The 18,330-nt window shown below is 36.9% G+C and overlaps 1 protein-coding gene across 1 annotated transcript in view; it reads left to right on the forward strand.

Annotated features, from left to right (window-relative positions):
* Positions 1-2,945: 2,945 nt before the first annotated feature.
* ASPGA1 (N-terminal nucleophile aminohydrolases (Ntn hydrolases) superfamily protein) overlaps positions 2,946-18,330 on the forward strand; it is a 37,164-nt gene continuing 21,779 nt past the window's right edge. The window contains exons 1-3 of the mRNA XM_089985378.1: positions 2,946-3,342; positions 5,413-5,643; positions 16,680-16,766. Coding sequence (XP_089841504.1) covers positions 3,178-3,342; positions 5,413-5,643; positions 16,680-16,766 — 483 coding nt within the window. The 5' untranslated portion in view covers positions 2,946-3,177. The remainder of the gene's footprint in view (positions 3,343-5,412; positions 5,644-16,679; positions 16,767-18,330) is intronic.

Here is an 18,330-nt window from a genome sequence, read left to right on the forward strand (position 1 = left end):
GGGGCCCACAAGGAGGTCAAACTCCCGTTGGGAGACTCCTAAAAGGATGCGTGAAGGAAGATGATCACTCTCTTTATTTCCAGTGAAGTCAAATAAGGTCTTACCTATTTTTAGGTTGGGACTTGGAGGTGTTATCTCTAGCTTGAGGAGGGCTTTACTTGTTTTATTAGGCCTAGACAGGTGTGATTTAGTATTATTATGCCTTGTTATTAGTAATTCATTTTAATTGTGCATTGCTATTTGTAATATTCTCTTAGCCTATAAAAGGGTGTTATTTGGTGTATTTGAAATATATGAAATGAGTGAAGCTCTTTCCTCTCGAAATTCGTCTATCACTCTCTCTCTCTTTTGGGTGTGACCTTTCTTCCCTTGGCCCCTAGGCTCTCCTTTAGTCAGGTCCCTTCTTTGATCTTTTTTCAAGTTTCTCCCCTTGACTTATCTCGCCTACTCAGTAAGGTCCAGATTTTACTTAGTGTAGTGGCTGATCCTTATTGGATCTGATCATTACAAGTGGTCCTAGGCTGCAGCCCAAGTGCAGAGAACTAAAGCCTTTCAAGGTGCAATACCTTTTCTGTTATACCAGACCGAATCCAGTCATACTGAGTTACAACAGACCTCACCAAGTACCTCCTCTAAGTTTCAATATGTCTAAATTACCTTCACTTAGGCTCAAACCCACTTCTACACCCCTTGACTCAAACCAAATCTAGTTAACCAACCTAGTTCTGCATACTGTTAACTACAAATTTTGACCCAATTTTCCTATGTCATATCTCCCTCATCCTACCCGATCTAACCCTGCAATTTTAACCATAGATGCTCCAAAGTGTGCCCAACTTACCATAAAAAAAATCAGCCTCAAACTTTCAAACCAATTAGGACAACCAACCTATTTATTAAACCCTACTAAACCTGAAACACAAACCAGACCAAATTTTTAGTTTTCTGTTATCAACCTCATAAGTCCCAAACTCGAGGAGTTAGACTCTTCAATTTTAACCATACCTTTAAAGACGTGTCTAAATTAATCCTTGCAAATTTGTGATTTTTCTGCCAAACCATTTAGGAGAACTGAATTTTTTAGTAAAACCTGTTAGAACCAAACTGGACCTATTTTTATTTTTCTTGTTTTGATCTCTCTGAATTTTATTTTAGATCCATCCAAACCCTATGAGCTCGAAACATATCAGCTTATAAGCAATATGAGCAGTTTGAAAATGAACCATTGTCGGATAGCCAACCCATGGATGGTCATAAAAGGACCATGCATTCCTCCTAATAACATAAAAGATATGTCAAGAGGATTGCTGGCCATGATAGTCTTTTCTAGAACTCATGTGGTTAGTAGAGGCTGACCATCTCTATTTACCATGTGATTTTTTTTAGTGCACAAGATGCAAAAAGAATGTGACATTGTAATACGTAGAAAAGCGAGAGATGACTTATAACTTGCACATATATGCATATATTTATCATGATTGTTTGTATAAATGCATGAAAGAATATTTTCATGCTTTAGAAGTTTCAAGCATGATATGCAATATGATTGTACTCAATTTCATTTTTTTATTAATATTTATTCATATTTGGATTTGGTTATATTAATCCAAAATGATCTAGTAGTGGTTAACCTGATGAGTGTCTAAACATGTTGCATATGATAATGATACATATAGATAGTGGGAGTATTGCCTATGATAAAATCTTAAAATGAGAGAGCATTAATCATGTTTGGCAAATCAACTTTTATGAATCCATGGGATGTTATATTTTTATTAATTCATGTGATGCTAAAAATCTATAGTACTTCACTAGTGTGCATGAAATTTTTGTGCAAGGTTAGTAGGATAAGGTGATGTCCAATGACATGGTCATGGAATAGTAATATGAACCCTATGATTATTTAAGGAAATGATACCCTCATTATGATAAATATGCAAAATAAAATCATTATGGTTTGCTTATGAGCTATAGACTGAATATAATGGAGGTAAAAAAACAAATAAATTTTGCATATGGTACTGCACATTAAGGGTTATAATTGAAGTTTTTAATATGATGTGAAATGAGTGTATGAAAAAATCATGATGAACAATCAATCTAGCTTGTAAATACTCTCATGATAGAGATATATCATGAAGGGAAACTCCAGCTAGTGTATGTAAAACTTTACAATGTCATGGTTAAACTCATACTATATGTAGAAAAAAACATAGTTTATATGTAAAAAAAACTATATATGACTATATAAAAAATAACCTATAACATGTGAGAAAACATCGTACTTAGATATTGTTATAACACTTAAAATTGTACAAGGTCACTTGATACATATTTTATTACATATAATACATGGTAGACCAATTCTGATATAATATGTTTGTTCGCCCCTATGACCAAGTGAAAGATGTTGAATCGAGATAATGGATCTAAATATAACAGTTGGGTCTACCAAGATAGTTGACCCTTGGTGTGCAATTAGTAGGAGTGGTTATTGGAGAGTAAAACATGCTTCTCCGTAAAATGTGGTGAATCCCATATGTTAGGTAGATGAAAAAAATACAGAAAAATGAAAGAGCTCTCTATAGGTAATTGTGAGATACATCATAGAGGAGAAGGGGGCTAAGATAACCCAATGAAATAGCATGTTATCGTTACAAGGTTAGAGGTTTAACCTCTCCTTCCGGGGCACATGCCCCACTATCCATTACGACACCCTAGATCAGAATCAGGAACCCAACTAGGGGTTTCATTAATCTATTAGATTGAAATTTCGAAAAAACATCAAAAATTCATTAATTTGCAATGTGCCCATTTTGTCTGTACTTTTAAATTTAAATATACTGATATTTTTTGAGAGAAAATATATATTTTAATTTATCGCGAGATTTTCTTACCCAAAATCGAGATTTGTGAATTCTGATACATGCGCCTCATGCTTACTTAGCCATGTTGCACGCATGGTCGGGGTAACCCTTTTTGCATTTGATTTCCAGCTTGTCATCATTTTCACCGTCTCACTACTCGGTTCATTATTGGGGTCACTTCACCGTACCGGTTGTGCCATGTTTTCCCCATAAATTGTGGGCATTTGCAGAAGGTGGAGTGGTTGTGCGCTCTCTCTCTCTCTCTCTCTCTCTCTCTCTCTCTTCTTCGTAGGCTATCTTGTTGCAGCAAATGGGGTGGGCCATAGCTCTTCATGGTGGAGCAGGGGATATCTCACCAGCCTTGATGCCTCCCCACATCCTTGAAGCCAGAGAAGAGTGTCTAAAGAAGTGTCTCCATATTGGCGTCTCTGCCCTCAAGGCTAACGCAACAGCGCTAGACGTTGTTGAGCTTGTCGTATGCTTCACCTTCACCACCACCATCCTCTTCTATTCACTCTTCAATTAGGCTTTTTGTCATCTCATAACTAACGTACTCTTTTTTTTCGTACTGATCGACGGTTCTCTATATCCAAGTTCATTTCATTCCTTCTCAACCCAACTATGTTTTTTTGTGTGGACTTTTGTTTTTTTTGGGGTGGGGTGGGGAGGTGGGTGGGGGGAGGAGTTTGAAACTGGACTTCCTCTGCTTGTTTCTGTGTTTGAGTTTAAGCAAAAATATGTTGGACTATCTGAAATAATAGTTTAGTAACAGCAAGTATTCTAGCATCTTTCCTTTTGTTTCTTTTGAAATGGTGGTTACAGAAAGTATTCTGCGGTCGGTTTAGTTGAAAACATAATCTATGTGGGTTTATTCTTTAGAAAGTATGTATCGATGCATAAATTCCAAATGCTTCTCTTACGTCCCATGAATTTTGAGAACATATTTCTTTTGGTAAATGGGAATAAATCAAGCGTTTCAATGTTCATCAGTGATCTGTCCCGTCCGTTGTTTGGTCACGTGCCAGTACTTGGGGGCTGCTACACATTACTATTTGATTGTATTATCTTCTTCCTTACGGTAAGTCTGTGTCTATCATTTTGTCATTTGGAGGAAAAATCTGCATGTTACTCGTACATTTATGTGAGTCGATTTCCTGTCACTCTTTTTTTTCTTTTCTTGGTGGTGGGGTGGGGGGTTTCAGTTTTTATTTTACTTCTAAGCACATGACATGGGCACTTTGTAAGTGTCAACTATTACTTGTTAGTTTAAGGTGTTGAATTAATCGAGATTGGTCTCTTTCTTTTCAGAGAATGGTATTTCAAACTTCCTTGTATTGCATTGGATCCTTAATAAGTTGTAGCTGTGTGTTTCTATGTGGATTTCAAATATTGCATAATTCTATTACTATTGGATACTAGAATGGGTCAGTGTCTCCAAATCGTGATTTTGTCATCATTTTTGTGGAGAAAATTCGTAGTGAAGGGTAGAGAATTGTTGGTTGGACAACCTGTCACTTACCAAAACCCTGCGTAAAAGTGATGGTCGGCTATTCACATGGACACTTCACTTAGCATGTGTATCTCCTGTTGACATGACACATCATTCAAAGACATCATAAACTTAATGGACACAGTCAAACCAGTACCAGACACAGTGTGTTATTAACATTATTTATTTATTTTTATAATGTTGATTACTTATTCTGTATTCGCTTGCGCTATTTTTTCTTTAAATTTTTTCATCAATTACATTGCATTTTAATTTCAACTTAGTGTTATTATTTGATGTTTTTAACTAGAGTGAATTTGAATTGTTGTTCAAGAGTTTGTACTTGAGATAATATGCATATTTTATTCCTTTAGGTTAAGAATTATACACACACACACACACACCTGTGTGTGTACATCCGTGTCCCTGTGTCCTAATTTTAATAACTGCCATGTCATACCAAGCATATATGCGTCATGTCTTATTCCTGCATCAGTGTCCATGTGACATAGGTGGTGGGAGCATGAAGCTTGCCATTCAGAAAGGTAATATCACTTGCCATTGCTTTCGATGGATGTGAGGGTGTTTGTTGGGTGCATTTGGAATATGATAGATTTTGGTTGGATGGGAACTCAGAGAGTGGGTTGAATAGCATCACAATCATAAGCGTTTCTGACGATTCATTATTTTAAATCTTCTATGTACACTGACTTGTCTTCATTTTTTAAATAAAGCTTAATCTTTCCTCTCAAAAACAAAAGAACTGATGGTGCGATAGACTTGTACTTCAAAAACTCTGTATGTGTGAGTTACACCTGAATTTACTAAACGGCATATGGTTTATCATTATAGACACTGTCACTCTATTCCCAAGTAACAACAGGTTGCTGTCATTCCTTCAATTACGTTTCATGGTTCTTTGCAATGTATATGGTTCTGTCTTCCTAAAACAGACTTGTTTTGACCCATTTCCCTGGCCATGAGTTGATTCTTTTGACAATGAATAGAACTCTATTGATAATTTTTAGAAATTCATTGGTACCTTTCCGTGTTCAGGTACGCGAGCTAGAAAACCACCCGCTTTTCAATGCTGGCAAAGGTTCAGTCTTGACTACAGATGGAACGGTTGAGATGGAAGCAAGTATAATGGATGGGAATAAGAATTGTGGTGCTGTTTCTGGTTTGTCAACGGTTGTTAGTGCCATATCATTTGCTCGACTAGTGATGGAGAAGACTCCTCATATTTACTTAGCATTTGATGGAGCAGAGACATTTGCAAGGGAGCAAGTGAGTGCTTCTAAAAAGAGTAATTATTTATTATTCTTGAAGTGCTGTTAATCATGTTCTAAGTTCATGTGACCCACTACTATCTATCCTTAATAGCTTTCAGCCTCGACATAAAGCACCATGCATCTCAAGTGTCTTTCTCCTAGGCCAACTTAAATCAAGTTCTATCATTGGCTTTTACTTTCACATTGAAGTTAATGGCATATGCCACTGTCATCTTTCCCACTCTGGTTATGGTCTTCTGATAATCATTTTATGAGATTGATTTGGTATCTCCTAAAGAATTGCAAGACAGTCTCTATAAATTGTCAGATAAGATGACATCAGGAAAACATTTCATCTCATGTCCCATTAGAGTTATTCTGCTGGCCATGTTAGCTCCTCTGAAAAATCTATCTCCGACATGGCTATATTTGTTCATCTGCTTCTTTCTCTTGATATTTTATTAAGAAGACATTCGACGCCTTTGATTCTTTACTCTTCTTTGGTATTCTGCTTGAATCTTCATTTCGTGAGAAAGGTAATACAAAAACTTCTATACTGGATATCACATAAGGGCCTTGACACACTTATCCTGGTCAAAGTTGGGTTCATACACCTTAATCCAAAAAGTTGGACATGTGGATAAACCTGGAGAATGCAGAGGTATTTAAGGGCGTGTTTGCTTTGGTCACAGCTTGGAAAACTGTGAAAATTTTGCCCCTGAGAATGTGTGTCACACGATCAACATTCTCAGGCATAAGTTTCTCATGTTTTCTTTCGGGTTGTGTGATAATGTGTGATGTGAGAATGTGTCATGTCATGTGATATCACTACTTTTGCAAATTCTCAGCTGAGCAGCTAATACTGGTGAAAGTTGGGTACAAGGTCTCATGTTTGCAATGCCCTGTGATTCTTCTGTGATTATGATTCAAAGTCACAAGAAGCTGTGAAAATTCCAAAAATCACAGGGCGTTGCAAACATGCCCTAAACATGTTTGTATCTTCATGAATGAAAATTCATTTCTCCAAAACTTTACTGCAAGACATCATCAGTTTGTAGATCTTGTGCTAGAGATGGAACAAACAATTTGGATTTACATTTGTAATATCTTGGAAAGTTTGAGATTTTTGGAAAATATGCATTTCAATTGGAATGGTTGGTTCAAAGCCTTGCTTTTCAACAAAGAATAAATGATGAAGGTACTGTTAAAATGTAAACATATACATAATATAATAATAATAATATGATATATTATTATTATTATATTGTATATATATTTTTTCTATTTATTTTATTTTATTTTATGTTATTTACATTATCTAGTTCACTTAGAACTAGATAATGGGCTTTGGTCAAGTTCCAGTTGGAACTTGACCAAGCAATCTAGTCGTTGGAACTAGTCCAAGACTAGAATTGCTCTTGTATAAATAGGGGTTCAGCCCCTTCTTGTAAAACCACTTCTTGTAATGCTTTTTAATCATTTTCTTACATAAATAAAAGTGTGTTATTTGTGTGTGTTTTTTCATTTTTACCCTTTTGTGGGCTTTGCTTAAAGTGTCTTTTAGACACTTCCTTTTGAGTGATCCAAGTGCATTCGTGGAAGATCACCATTTCATTACATGGTATCAGAGCTGTGGGATTATTAGATCTTGGAGAAAGGCCACCTCGGTTTTCGTGCCCCTTGTGCAAAAGGTGTGTTATCACCTTATTCTTGCAAAGTGTTTCGTCACTTGGAGAGAAGTGTTTTATCACTTCATTATTGGCTACAAAACACATCATTTGAAGGGCTTCAACATCTTTTGTATTGTATCTCTTTTCCTTCTCACATTTTTTTCATTTCTTTTCTCTTCTTACAAACGATGGATGACAATGATAGTCACCATCATCCCTATGAAATTAAGCGACACAAATTATATAACATGAGCTTCAATCATGAAGCACCATATATGGGGTAAAGGCTTATGGGGGATTGTGGATGGTTCCGATTAGAAACCTAAACTATCCCTTATTAAGAAAGAGGGAGATAAAGAGGTCCCATTATTAGAAGAGGAGAAAATCAAGGATCTAGCCTCCTATAAAAAAATGAAAAGAGTGGAGAATGGGACATGCAAAAATATTGTTATGGCTTATCAATAATGTTGACATTAAAAAATGTTCCAGTCTTGCCAAGTTTGAACATGCCGATAAGGCATGAGAATATTTGCAAAATATGTATTCCCTTAAAGATATTGCACATGTGTGCAATCTTCAAGAGAAGGTTCAAATAAAGACCCAAGAAGATAAATCAATTCGCGGATATTATAATGGGTTGTCCGAACTTTGAGAAGAACTATCTCTTTTGAAACCAAAATGGCACTGTACCGAAGGCATCGAGCTTTGCCAAAAGCAACTCGATGCTGAACATTTTTACCAGTTTATAACTGGGTTAAGGTCAGAATTTGAGTCCACCAAATCGGTCCTCCTTCATTAGGGGAAAGTTCCTTCTATTGTAGAAACTATTGAAGAATTAATAATGGAGGAAAATCGTCTCCGAAAAAGTTCCTCTAAAGCTGATGATGATACTGTCCTAGCTGTATCTAGGTCTGGGAATCATACTCACACTTTCAGGCCACCTCATTTTGGGAGGCAGAATGATGAGTTTGACAAAAGAAAAGTTATTTGTCACCACTGTCATGAACCGGGGCACTATAGGCCTCAATGTCCAAAGTTAAAGAAAAGAGATGAAAAGAAGGTTGCATTAGTTGAAGCCGAGCCAAAAGATCAAGATGCATCCGTTTCTATGGCTCAACTTATAAAGATTCTTCAGCCTCTTCTCCAAGGGGTATCCTCTTCCGCTGAAGCCTCAATTGGAGCAACAATCACATCTGTATCCGTTTCAGGTAACTTTCCTTGGCTTTTAGATTCTGGTGCCTCATTTCATATGACCTCAAATCATAAATGTTTATCCGAATGTCTTAAAAATAACTCAAATATTTCAAAAGTCTTTACAATAGATGAAACATCTCTCAAAATCAAAGGAATTAGATGTTTTGAAATAAACAAAACCTTTTGTATTCTAGAAGTTAGATATATCCCAAAACTAAATTTAAATCTCTTATCTATTTCTCAAAATTTTGATTATGGATGTAATATATCCTTCTCTTCTGATGGTTACTGGATACAGGATCACCAGTCGGGGAAGCTGATTGGTGAAGGTCATAGAGAAGGAGGGCTATATTATATGGACTTTTTGGAATTACCAAAGAACGCTTTTTGTTTAAATGTCCAGAAATTGAAAACAAACTTATGGAACAAAAGACTTGCCATCCTCATATGTCTAAAATCCAATTATTTTCAAGTTTGGGAAAATTTTGTAAATCTGGAAATTTTGCTTGTAAAGACTGCATTCTTGGTAAAATGAAAAGATTACCGTTTTCTAGTAGAACATTTGTCTCTATAAAACCCCTTGAGTTAATACATTCAGATGTTTGGGGACCCGCACCAGTTATTTCTAAAGGCGGTTTTGCATATTATGTCATCTTTGTTGATGATTTTTCTAGACATGCTTGGATTTATTTTTTTAAACATAAATCCGAAGTTTTTTCCCACTTTCAAATATTTCATAAAATGGTCACAAACAAATTTCAAAACAATATCTTCATTTTTTGCACATATTCAGGGGGAGAATTTATGTCGGAGAATTTAAAAACTATCTTAATTCATACGACATTATTCATCAACGATCTTGCCCAATTACCCCTCAACAGAATGGTCTGGCCAAAATAAATGTCTTCAAAATAAATTCTTCCACAAAATCGTCTCCCCAAAGCCATTTAAACATGTCTTCAAAATAATGTCTTTAAAATGCAGATAAAGAAATATATGTAAACATATAATGACGGTGAAAATAGAAGAAATCAAATTCTAAATATGCATTAAAACTATATAAAAAATAAAGAAACTCAGAGGTAAATCATGAAAGGGAGGAGTTCTTACCTTGCTTTGCAGGAATTCTGAAGGAGGGAGGAGAGCCTTCTTCAGTAGAGAGGGGAAGGAGAAATGAAGGAGAGGAGTGCGAGATGGGATGGTGAACAACGGATGATTGACCCCCTCCCTGCGGTCTCTCTTTTATAACGAGAGGCCGTTAGGAATTTTGCAAATCGGGTCTACGAGGTTTTAAATTTTTTTTAAAAAAAGACTCCTTTCAAAAGTTTTCTGAAAAGTGGTTTTCACTAAAACAATTTTTCAAAAAGGGGCTTCTAAAACCATTTTTTTTGTATTTTTTTTCTATTTTTATTTTTTATTCTTTTTTTCGTATTTTCTATATTTTTTTGTGTTTTCGAAATAAAAACTCTAAAACTAAGGGATTTTTAAACTATTTTGTAAAAATTAAAAATATTTACAAAAGCGGGGTTTTCTGAGAATTCAGGGCTATTTTTTAGAAATTTCTTCAGAAAACGGGCTTGGATCCAGGGTTTTAAGAAAATATTTGAGTTTTGGATCTCGAATTGAGGAATATAGAATAATGGATCCAAATGGATGCCGGATGAACTGTCTAAGCCATTCAAAAACTTTTTTTGGTATTTTTATAATTTTGATTTAAAAATTGGATAACGAGGCCCAGATTTGGATTTTGATATTGGATCCGAATCTGAAATTGGGTCAGATATAGAAAATGGATTTGATTCCAGTAAAATCCGAGAAATAAACTGGAATTTTGATTAAAACTGACTCAATTATTCAGAAATGGGGGCCAACGCTAAAAAAGGATTTTTTTTTTAATTTTTTTGAGAAATTTGGGGTGTTCACAGATGCCCCTCTTTGCTAGGTTGAAAGCCGAGCTTAGTGGCAAAGAAAATACTCCAATTTTCGAAAAAAATGCCCCAGTCAGAAAGCCTGAACTGGGTGTGGAAGAATTTTTTTTGAAGACATTATTCTCAGGCTTAACACCTTATCCTGAATGGCTTTGAGGAGACGATTCTGTTGAGGGGTATTTGGGCCCCTTATCCTGAATGTCTGGCAGAACGCAAACATCGTCACATTATGGAAACCACTCGGACTTTGCTGATTGTTGAATCAGTCAGCCCTAGATTCGATTTCAGAGAGACGAGAGATAGATAGATAGATAGACAAGAGAGAGAGAGAGAGAGTTCATCGTTTCATTAACCCTAATCACCTATTTAAAGAGGTGATTAGGTGGAACAAAATTACAAGAAGGCATATGTAATTATGCATAATTACGTATGACCACCCCAAGACTTATGAGTATTACTTTTAACAGTCCCCCTCAAGCTGGAGCATATATATCTACCATGCTCAGCTTGCTGCAACATCTTGAGAAACCTGCACTTGCGAGAGGCTTGGTGAAGACGTTTGCAACTTAGTCTTCAGACGTCACATGACTAGTAGAAATATGCCCCACCTGCACTAAGTCACGTATATAGTGACAGTCAACTTCAATGTGTTTCGCTCTCTCATGAAAAACTGGATTGTTAGCTATATACACATCATCAACATTGGGGATGGAATCATCACTTGTAGATCTTTTAGAATGGACCTAACCCACATCATTTCAGCAACTGTTTGAGCCATAGCTCTATATTCTGTTTCAGCACTGGAACGAGCTAACATAGTTTGTTTTTTAGTTCTCCAAGTAATTAAGTTTCCTCCGACAAACACGCAGAACCCTGTGGTGGACTTTCTATCATCGATGGCCCCTGCATAGTCTACATCTGAGTATGCAATTATATCAAGGTTGTAGCTTTGTTCATATAGCAATCCCTTTCTAGGAGAGGATTTCAAATACCTGAGAATCATCATAGTTGCCTGCCAATGCACTCAAGTAGGTTTGTCCATGAATTGGCTTATCTTGCTCACGACTAAGGAGATATCTGGCCTTATTACAGTGACATATAAAAGTTTACCAACCAAGGATCTGAAACTTCTACTGTCAATAGGTTTTGTTTCTTCATCATACATTTGTAGTTTAGGATCCATTGGTATATTGGCTGGTTTGGCGCCTAACGTCCCTGTTTCCTGCAGTAGGTCAAGTACATACTTTCTCTGTGATAGAACTAACCCCTCACTGTTTCTGGCCACCTCTATGCCCACGAAATATCTAAGAGAACCAAGATCTTTTGTGACAAAGTGCTTCTGAAGATGAATCTTTGTGTCTGAGATGTCTTTTGCACTACTCCCTGTAAGAATAATATCATCTACATATACAACCATAACCACAATACCAGCAGAGGTTTTCTTGATAAACAGGGAGTGATCTGACGATGACCTGTTGAAGCCAAATGCAGACATAATTTCATATAACTTCTGAAACCATGCACGAGGACTTTGTTTAAGATCATATATAGCCTTCTTTAGTTTGCACACCTTGCTACACTCCCCCTGAACCTTAAACTCGGGAGGTTGCTGCATGTACACAGTCTTAGACAGATCTTCATATAAGAAGGCGCTTTTCACATCTAACTGACATAAACTCCATTTATAATGAACAACTACAGATATGACCAACCGAATAGTCCCAAGACGGGCTACTGGAGAAAAGGTCTCAAAGAAGTCAACTCCATATGTTTGAGTATACCCTTTAGCGACCAATCGAGCCTTGTACCTTTCAATTGAGCCATTCGAGTTATACTTAATGGTGTAGACCCACTTACATTCAACGATATCTGCATCAGTGGGAGTAACAACCAAATCCCATGAGAGCAAGGCATCCATCTCAACCTGCATCGCTTGCTTCCACTTAGGATCTAATAACGCTTGATGATGATTAAGTGGGACAAAAGTGGCAGATAAAGCAAAGATAAAATTTCTCAAGTGAACTTCAAGCTGTGCCTCAGTAACAAACTTGGAGATAGGATATAATGTGCATTGTCTTTTACCTTTCTTGAGAGCGATAGGTCTGTCATCATCAACATTAGACATCTCAATATTTTCAAGAGAACTTCTGAAGAAGGCAGTGGTGTAGGTGTTGATTTAGGTGGTGATCTGCGAGTGTACACTAGAGGAGGATCATGATACCGAGCACATGTGGGAGACTGAGAATGAGAGATACTCGTAGAAAACGACTCCAAGGGAAAAGGAGGAATGAGAAGAGGTAGGGCATCACCCTGTTCAACATGCAGTCTGGATGCAATGGTAGAAAAATAAGGAACAGATTCAAGAAAGATACATCCACACTAACATACTCTCGACGGGAGATGGGATCATAACACCGGTAGCCTTTTTGATTTTTTGGATAGCCAAGGAATACACACTTGATGGCTTAGGCAGATAATTTATCACGATTAGGTCTAAGTTTATGAACAAAGGAAACACATCCAAATACTTTGGGAGAAATCGGGAACAGAGGAGCACTAGGATAGAGAATTTGCAAAGGGATTTGTTCTTCCAGAGATAAAGACGACATACGATTAATGAGATAATAAGCAGTGAGAATAACATCCCCCCAGTATGAGGGTGGCATATTTGATTGCAACATAAGAGTGCGAGCTACATCTAGAAGATGCCTATGTTTTCTCTCAGCAACGCCATTTTGCTGAGATGTATGGACACAAGTAGTTTGAGGACGAATGCTACGATTTCGATAAAATTGTAACAATTCATTGAACTTGAACTCGAGAGCATTATCAATGCGGATAATCTTGACGAGAGAATGAAACTGAGTCTTTATTTCAATGATTAAAGACATAAGAATGGAGGCAACCTCAGACCTTTCTTTTATTAAGAAAACCCATGACAATTTGGAAAAATCATCAACAATAACTAAGTAATAATGACACTGAGACCGACTAGGTACTCTACTAGGTCCCCATACATCAACATGCAAAATCTCAAACATTGCTTGACTCGATGGACTCTGACGAGAAGGAAAGGCGCTTTTGTGATGTTTGCCCAATTGACAGGCATCACATAGGAATGAATCAGACGAAGAAATCCGAGGAATAAGTCTACGAAGCTTTGGCAAAGGAACATGACCAAGACGGAGATGCCACTGATAGGTACTAGAAGATGGCTCAGACACAGAATTCATGGATCCAACCGGCTGATGTAGATAATGGACACCACCCTCCTCATGGCCTCCACCAATCCTCTTCCCCGTCAGCAAGTCCTGAAAAATACAACACACATGATCAAATATCACCCTACAATTATTCTCCTTAGCAATACGACTAACAAATAGTAAGTTCTGAGGAAATGAAGGAGCATGAAGGACATTAGTCAATTGAAGTGTGGGGGATATAGGAATGTTTCCTTGGCCTACAACAGGAGAAGATCTCCCATCAGCAAGTATAACATTACGAGGTTCTGCAGTAGGATGTAGTTTAGAAAAATTATGGGAAGTCCCACACAGGTGTCTAGAGGCACCCGAATCAATAATCCATCTACTACCTTGATAACTCAGGCTATCACCTATAGAGCATGCCACATCAGCAACAGGTATAGGAGCACTCGAACTAGGAGGCCAGTGAGACACCAATTCATCATACTATGCACGACTGAGAATAACAGAATCGCTGGAGGAGGTAGTGGGTTTCTCTGCCTCGAGTTTAACAACTTGAGCCTTGGACACATTCGGTTTAGGTGATGGGATAGGAGGTCGACCAGTCTTATCCCAGCACCTATCTTCAAGATGTCCAAGTTTACCACAATATGTACATTGAAGCCTTCCTCTACTTCCAATACTCCGTCCTCGACCTTTTCCTCGAAAATTCAAGAAAGTACCTCTTCTACGACTTGAGGTGATTGCTAGGGCAGATGCCTGTGATTCAGATTGAGTTTGAGGAAGAGTGATGGCAAGCCTACTCAGACGATTATAGGCTTCTACAAGAGTAGGAACATCAGAACTAGTTAGCATTTGGACTTTGGCAACTGAGAATTTCGATGACAACCCTGTAAGAAAACGGGCAACCATAGTCTGCTCCTGATGGATCTTCTGTTTGGTGCAACATAAGGGTCTGTGTGCATTTAGCCTCTCAAAAGCAGATTTAACAGAGGCATAGTATTGGGATAAAGTCTGATCTCCTTGCTGCAACTAATAAATCTCCTGCTCAACTTGTAGAATACGACTCACATTAGTTTCATGAGAATATGTATCACGAAGATTGTCCCACATTTGTTTAGCCGATGTGTAATAAATCAGTCCATCAGCTATATGTGGTTGTACACTGTTCATTATCCATGACATATTGTCTTCATCCCAGGTGACATATTTTCCTATTCTTTCAGTGGGTTCCAATTCCAACAAGACATGCTTTTTCCGATGACCCGAAACAAACATCATGAAGGTGCGAGACCACCTGGCATGATTAGAATCATCTAGCTTAACTGAACATCCATATGATAATTGATTTGCAAAGGCCTTATATTCACCAATGGCCTCTCCCTTTTGATTATTATCTAAAACACGTGACTCAGCCATGAAAAATTTCCTTCACCCGGGACAATTTATTTTTTTTAGCAAACCAACTATTTCTGTGCAACAAGAATCTCCTGCATACTTTGTTTCCAGATCATTACCACGACAACAAAATATTAAACAACGACTATCAACTTCGAGATTATAACAACTACCATTTAATCTTCCACAACAATGATCTGATCGCAGACATTCAACGACTGATCACTATTTTTTTTTAGATCTGATCGCCGACTGCAATAGTTCGACTGCATCCATTAAAATTCTAAACCCAAGACGATATCAATCCGATCTAACCGTGATCTATTTTTTTTTTCGATCCAGTCAATGTCTTCAAACACGATCTACAACCAACAACAGCAGCGTCTTCGAGCCACAAGCAGTTCACGATTTCAGCAGCTTCTCCACGATCAACACCAGCACACGATCACGATCGCCAAGAGACCTCCACACCAACGGGGAGAAACACGATCACAATAGCAACACACGACCTGCACTGCTCACGACAACACGTCACCAGCAGTGGGAACATGATCACGACAACACAATTTTTTTTTTATCTACAGCAACAACGTCATCCGATCCACGACATCCAGTCTTTCTTCACGATCAACTGCAACAACGTCGTCCCAGAAGGGAGACCCGCTCAGATACCAAGTTGAATCTGTTAGCCCTAAATTCGATTTCAGAGAGATGAGAGATAGATAGATAGACGAGAGAGAGAGAGAGAGAGTTCATCGTTTCATTAACCCTAATCACCTATTTAAAGAGGTGATTAGGTGGAACAAAATTACAAGGCATACATAATTATGCATAATTACGTATGACCACCCCAAGACTTATGAATATTACTTTTAACCCTAATCATAAGTCAAGTGCCTAAAGGGTTTTGGGCTGAAGTAGCTCTAACTGCCACTTATCTCATAAATAAAATGCCATCTTTTTCTTTAGAAAACATATCCCCGTATGAAAAACTTTATGTTGTAGCTCCAGATTACTCTAGACTACGAGTGTTTGGTTGCAAATGTTTTGTATTTACAGACAAGAACGATAAATTCTCTTCTCGTGCAATCCCATGTGCTTTTTTAGTATATGCTGAAAATAAAAAAGGGTACAAATGCTATGATTTTCAAAATGGTAACTTGAAAAAGTTTTTTTTTAAAGTGAAAAATCCAAGGATATTACTGAATATTTGATGCAGCGAGGAGGATTGACTTCCGCGTTCTTGACGTCGGCTGAAGAAGGCACGACCCTCACGGTCGTGCGTTGTGCAGAAAAGAAAGAATGCCCAACGTAAATGATGGGACTTAAACTTTATTTGATTTCAAACCTGAAGACCATTTGCATCATGTATAGCTTCCTGCTTTGGCAACTGTGGTCCAGAGATAACAAAAACTGCTTTCCTATACATGTGATATTATGCTTGCAACATAATACTAATGACTTACTAGACCAAACTCCATAACTCAAGGTAGAAGATAAAGGTTGTCTCCTAAAGTTAGAAGGTAAATCACACTGAAGAATTAGCACATACTGGGCTGCCTCAAATTTACTGCATACATGATTACCTCAATTAAAATGCAATTGTTTTTCGATCTGCTTAAACTGGAATCATTGTTTTACTGGTTGATTACTTTGCAGGGCATTGAAACTGTAGACACAAGCTACTTTATTACTCCAGAAAATATAAAAAGACTAAAGAAAGCAAAGGAAGCAAAGAAAGTTCAGGTGTGTCTACTAGATACAATTTACCTCTGTTTTCATTGTGAAGCCCTTCCTTGTAACTGCAGTTTCATAATTAAATGGCCATTGTTAGTTTTGTGGTGTTCGCTTATTCGAGAAGTCATATTCCTAGGTTGAAAATTCAGATATGTGCACTCAGTGGTGTAACCACTGTTCCATGTTTCTATATAGCCTTCTGTATAGCCATGGTCGCTTGAACAGAGAATCCTTTGCCAGTCCTACATTCACTGATTGATATGTAAACACAAATATAAACAAAAATATGGATGTACATATATTTGTTTAGATATGTAGATTTATTTATTTATTTACCTGCTTCTACCAGTCCCTCATACATGCACTAATAGTTGGATACTCTGGGTATAGGTCAATTTTGTTTTGGACTTGACTGAATTCATTTTATCCACGGACCAATCAATGTGTAATGAACACTCGGGATCAAAAGCATCTGATGTTAATGATATACTTTTTGATCACTAATTGTTAGTTAACTATATATTTTCAACATGTTTTTGAGACTTTTAGTTAGTATCGACAGTCTGCAACTTCATATGTAGAGTATTTTGTAAAATGTAGTATAATTGTGCATTTTTCTAATATATATATGTATATATATATATATATATATATATATATATATATATATATATATATAGCAACCAATTTGGTGTATGACAAACACTCCTTTTTTCTTTTCAAATTATGGTTGATTTATATATGTATATGCCCGATCATACCTGATGCCTATGTGACATTTATTTGTTGATATTGCCACTATGAAATTTATACGGTGGGTAACAAAGTTATATATGCTGGGTAGTGGCAAATTGCCATATGTGGGAACCGATATGGTGTATGACAAACCCGCTTTTATTCCCTTAAGCTGGATGACCACTCCTTTTTCCTTTTCCAAATTATGGTTAATTTTTGGTAACAAGGTAAATGTAATCCATGAGGTTACCTTCGTTGCTATTGAAACAGTATAATGGGACCAACAACATATGGCAGCTGTGCTCTCAATGTCAATTGCTTAATAAAAGCATAAAATCTTCATTCCAGAAAAACATCTTCTTGTTCATAAAAGTAAGATGTTATATGTTTATAGCACTAAGTAGAAAATAAGAATCTGTTACATGTCTCTTGGATTTATTGGTCCAATGGACCCAAATCAGATAGGTTGGATTGTGTTTTGTCCAAGATGAAGCTGAGTGGATAGAATAAAATCTTTCTAAATAACCATCACTTTTAGTTTTTACTTTGAAAACCCATCTACATCCAATGGGTTTATTGCCATTAGGGGGATCAATGATTTTCCAAGTTTGTGCTTTATTAAGTGCATTAAGTTCAAGTTCGACATCATTATAATGGGATGATTCATGGAAAGAATGAAGAGCTAACAAACAAGCTCAAAAATTTGGAGAAAAAGAATCATAAGATACAAATCTATTAGGTATTTTAAAAATACGATTTGATCTTCTTTGAGAGGATTCTTCTAACGATTCATTTTGAGAGAATTTTTCAAGGGCACAAGGAAGATTATTTTCATTTC

Source organism: Nuphar pumila, chromosome 13 (assembly GCF_984573655.1).
Source record: "Nuphar pumila chromosome 13, dmNupPumi1.hap1.1, whole genome shotgun sequence".
Taxonomy (NCBI): Eukaryota; Viridiplantae; Streptophyta; class Magnoliopsida; order Nymphaeales; family Nymphaeaceae; genus Nuphar; species Nuphar pumila.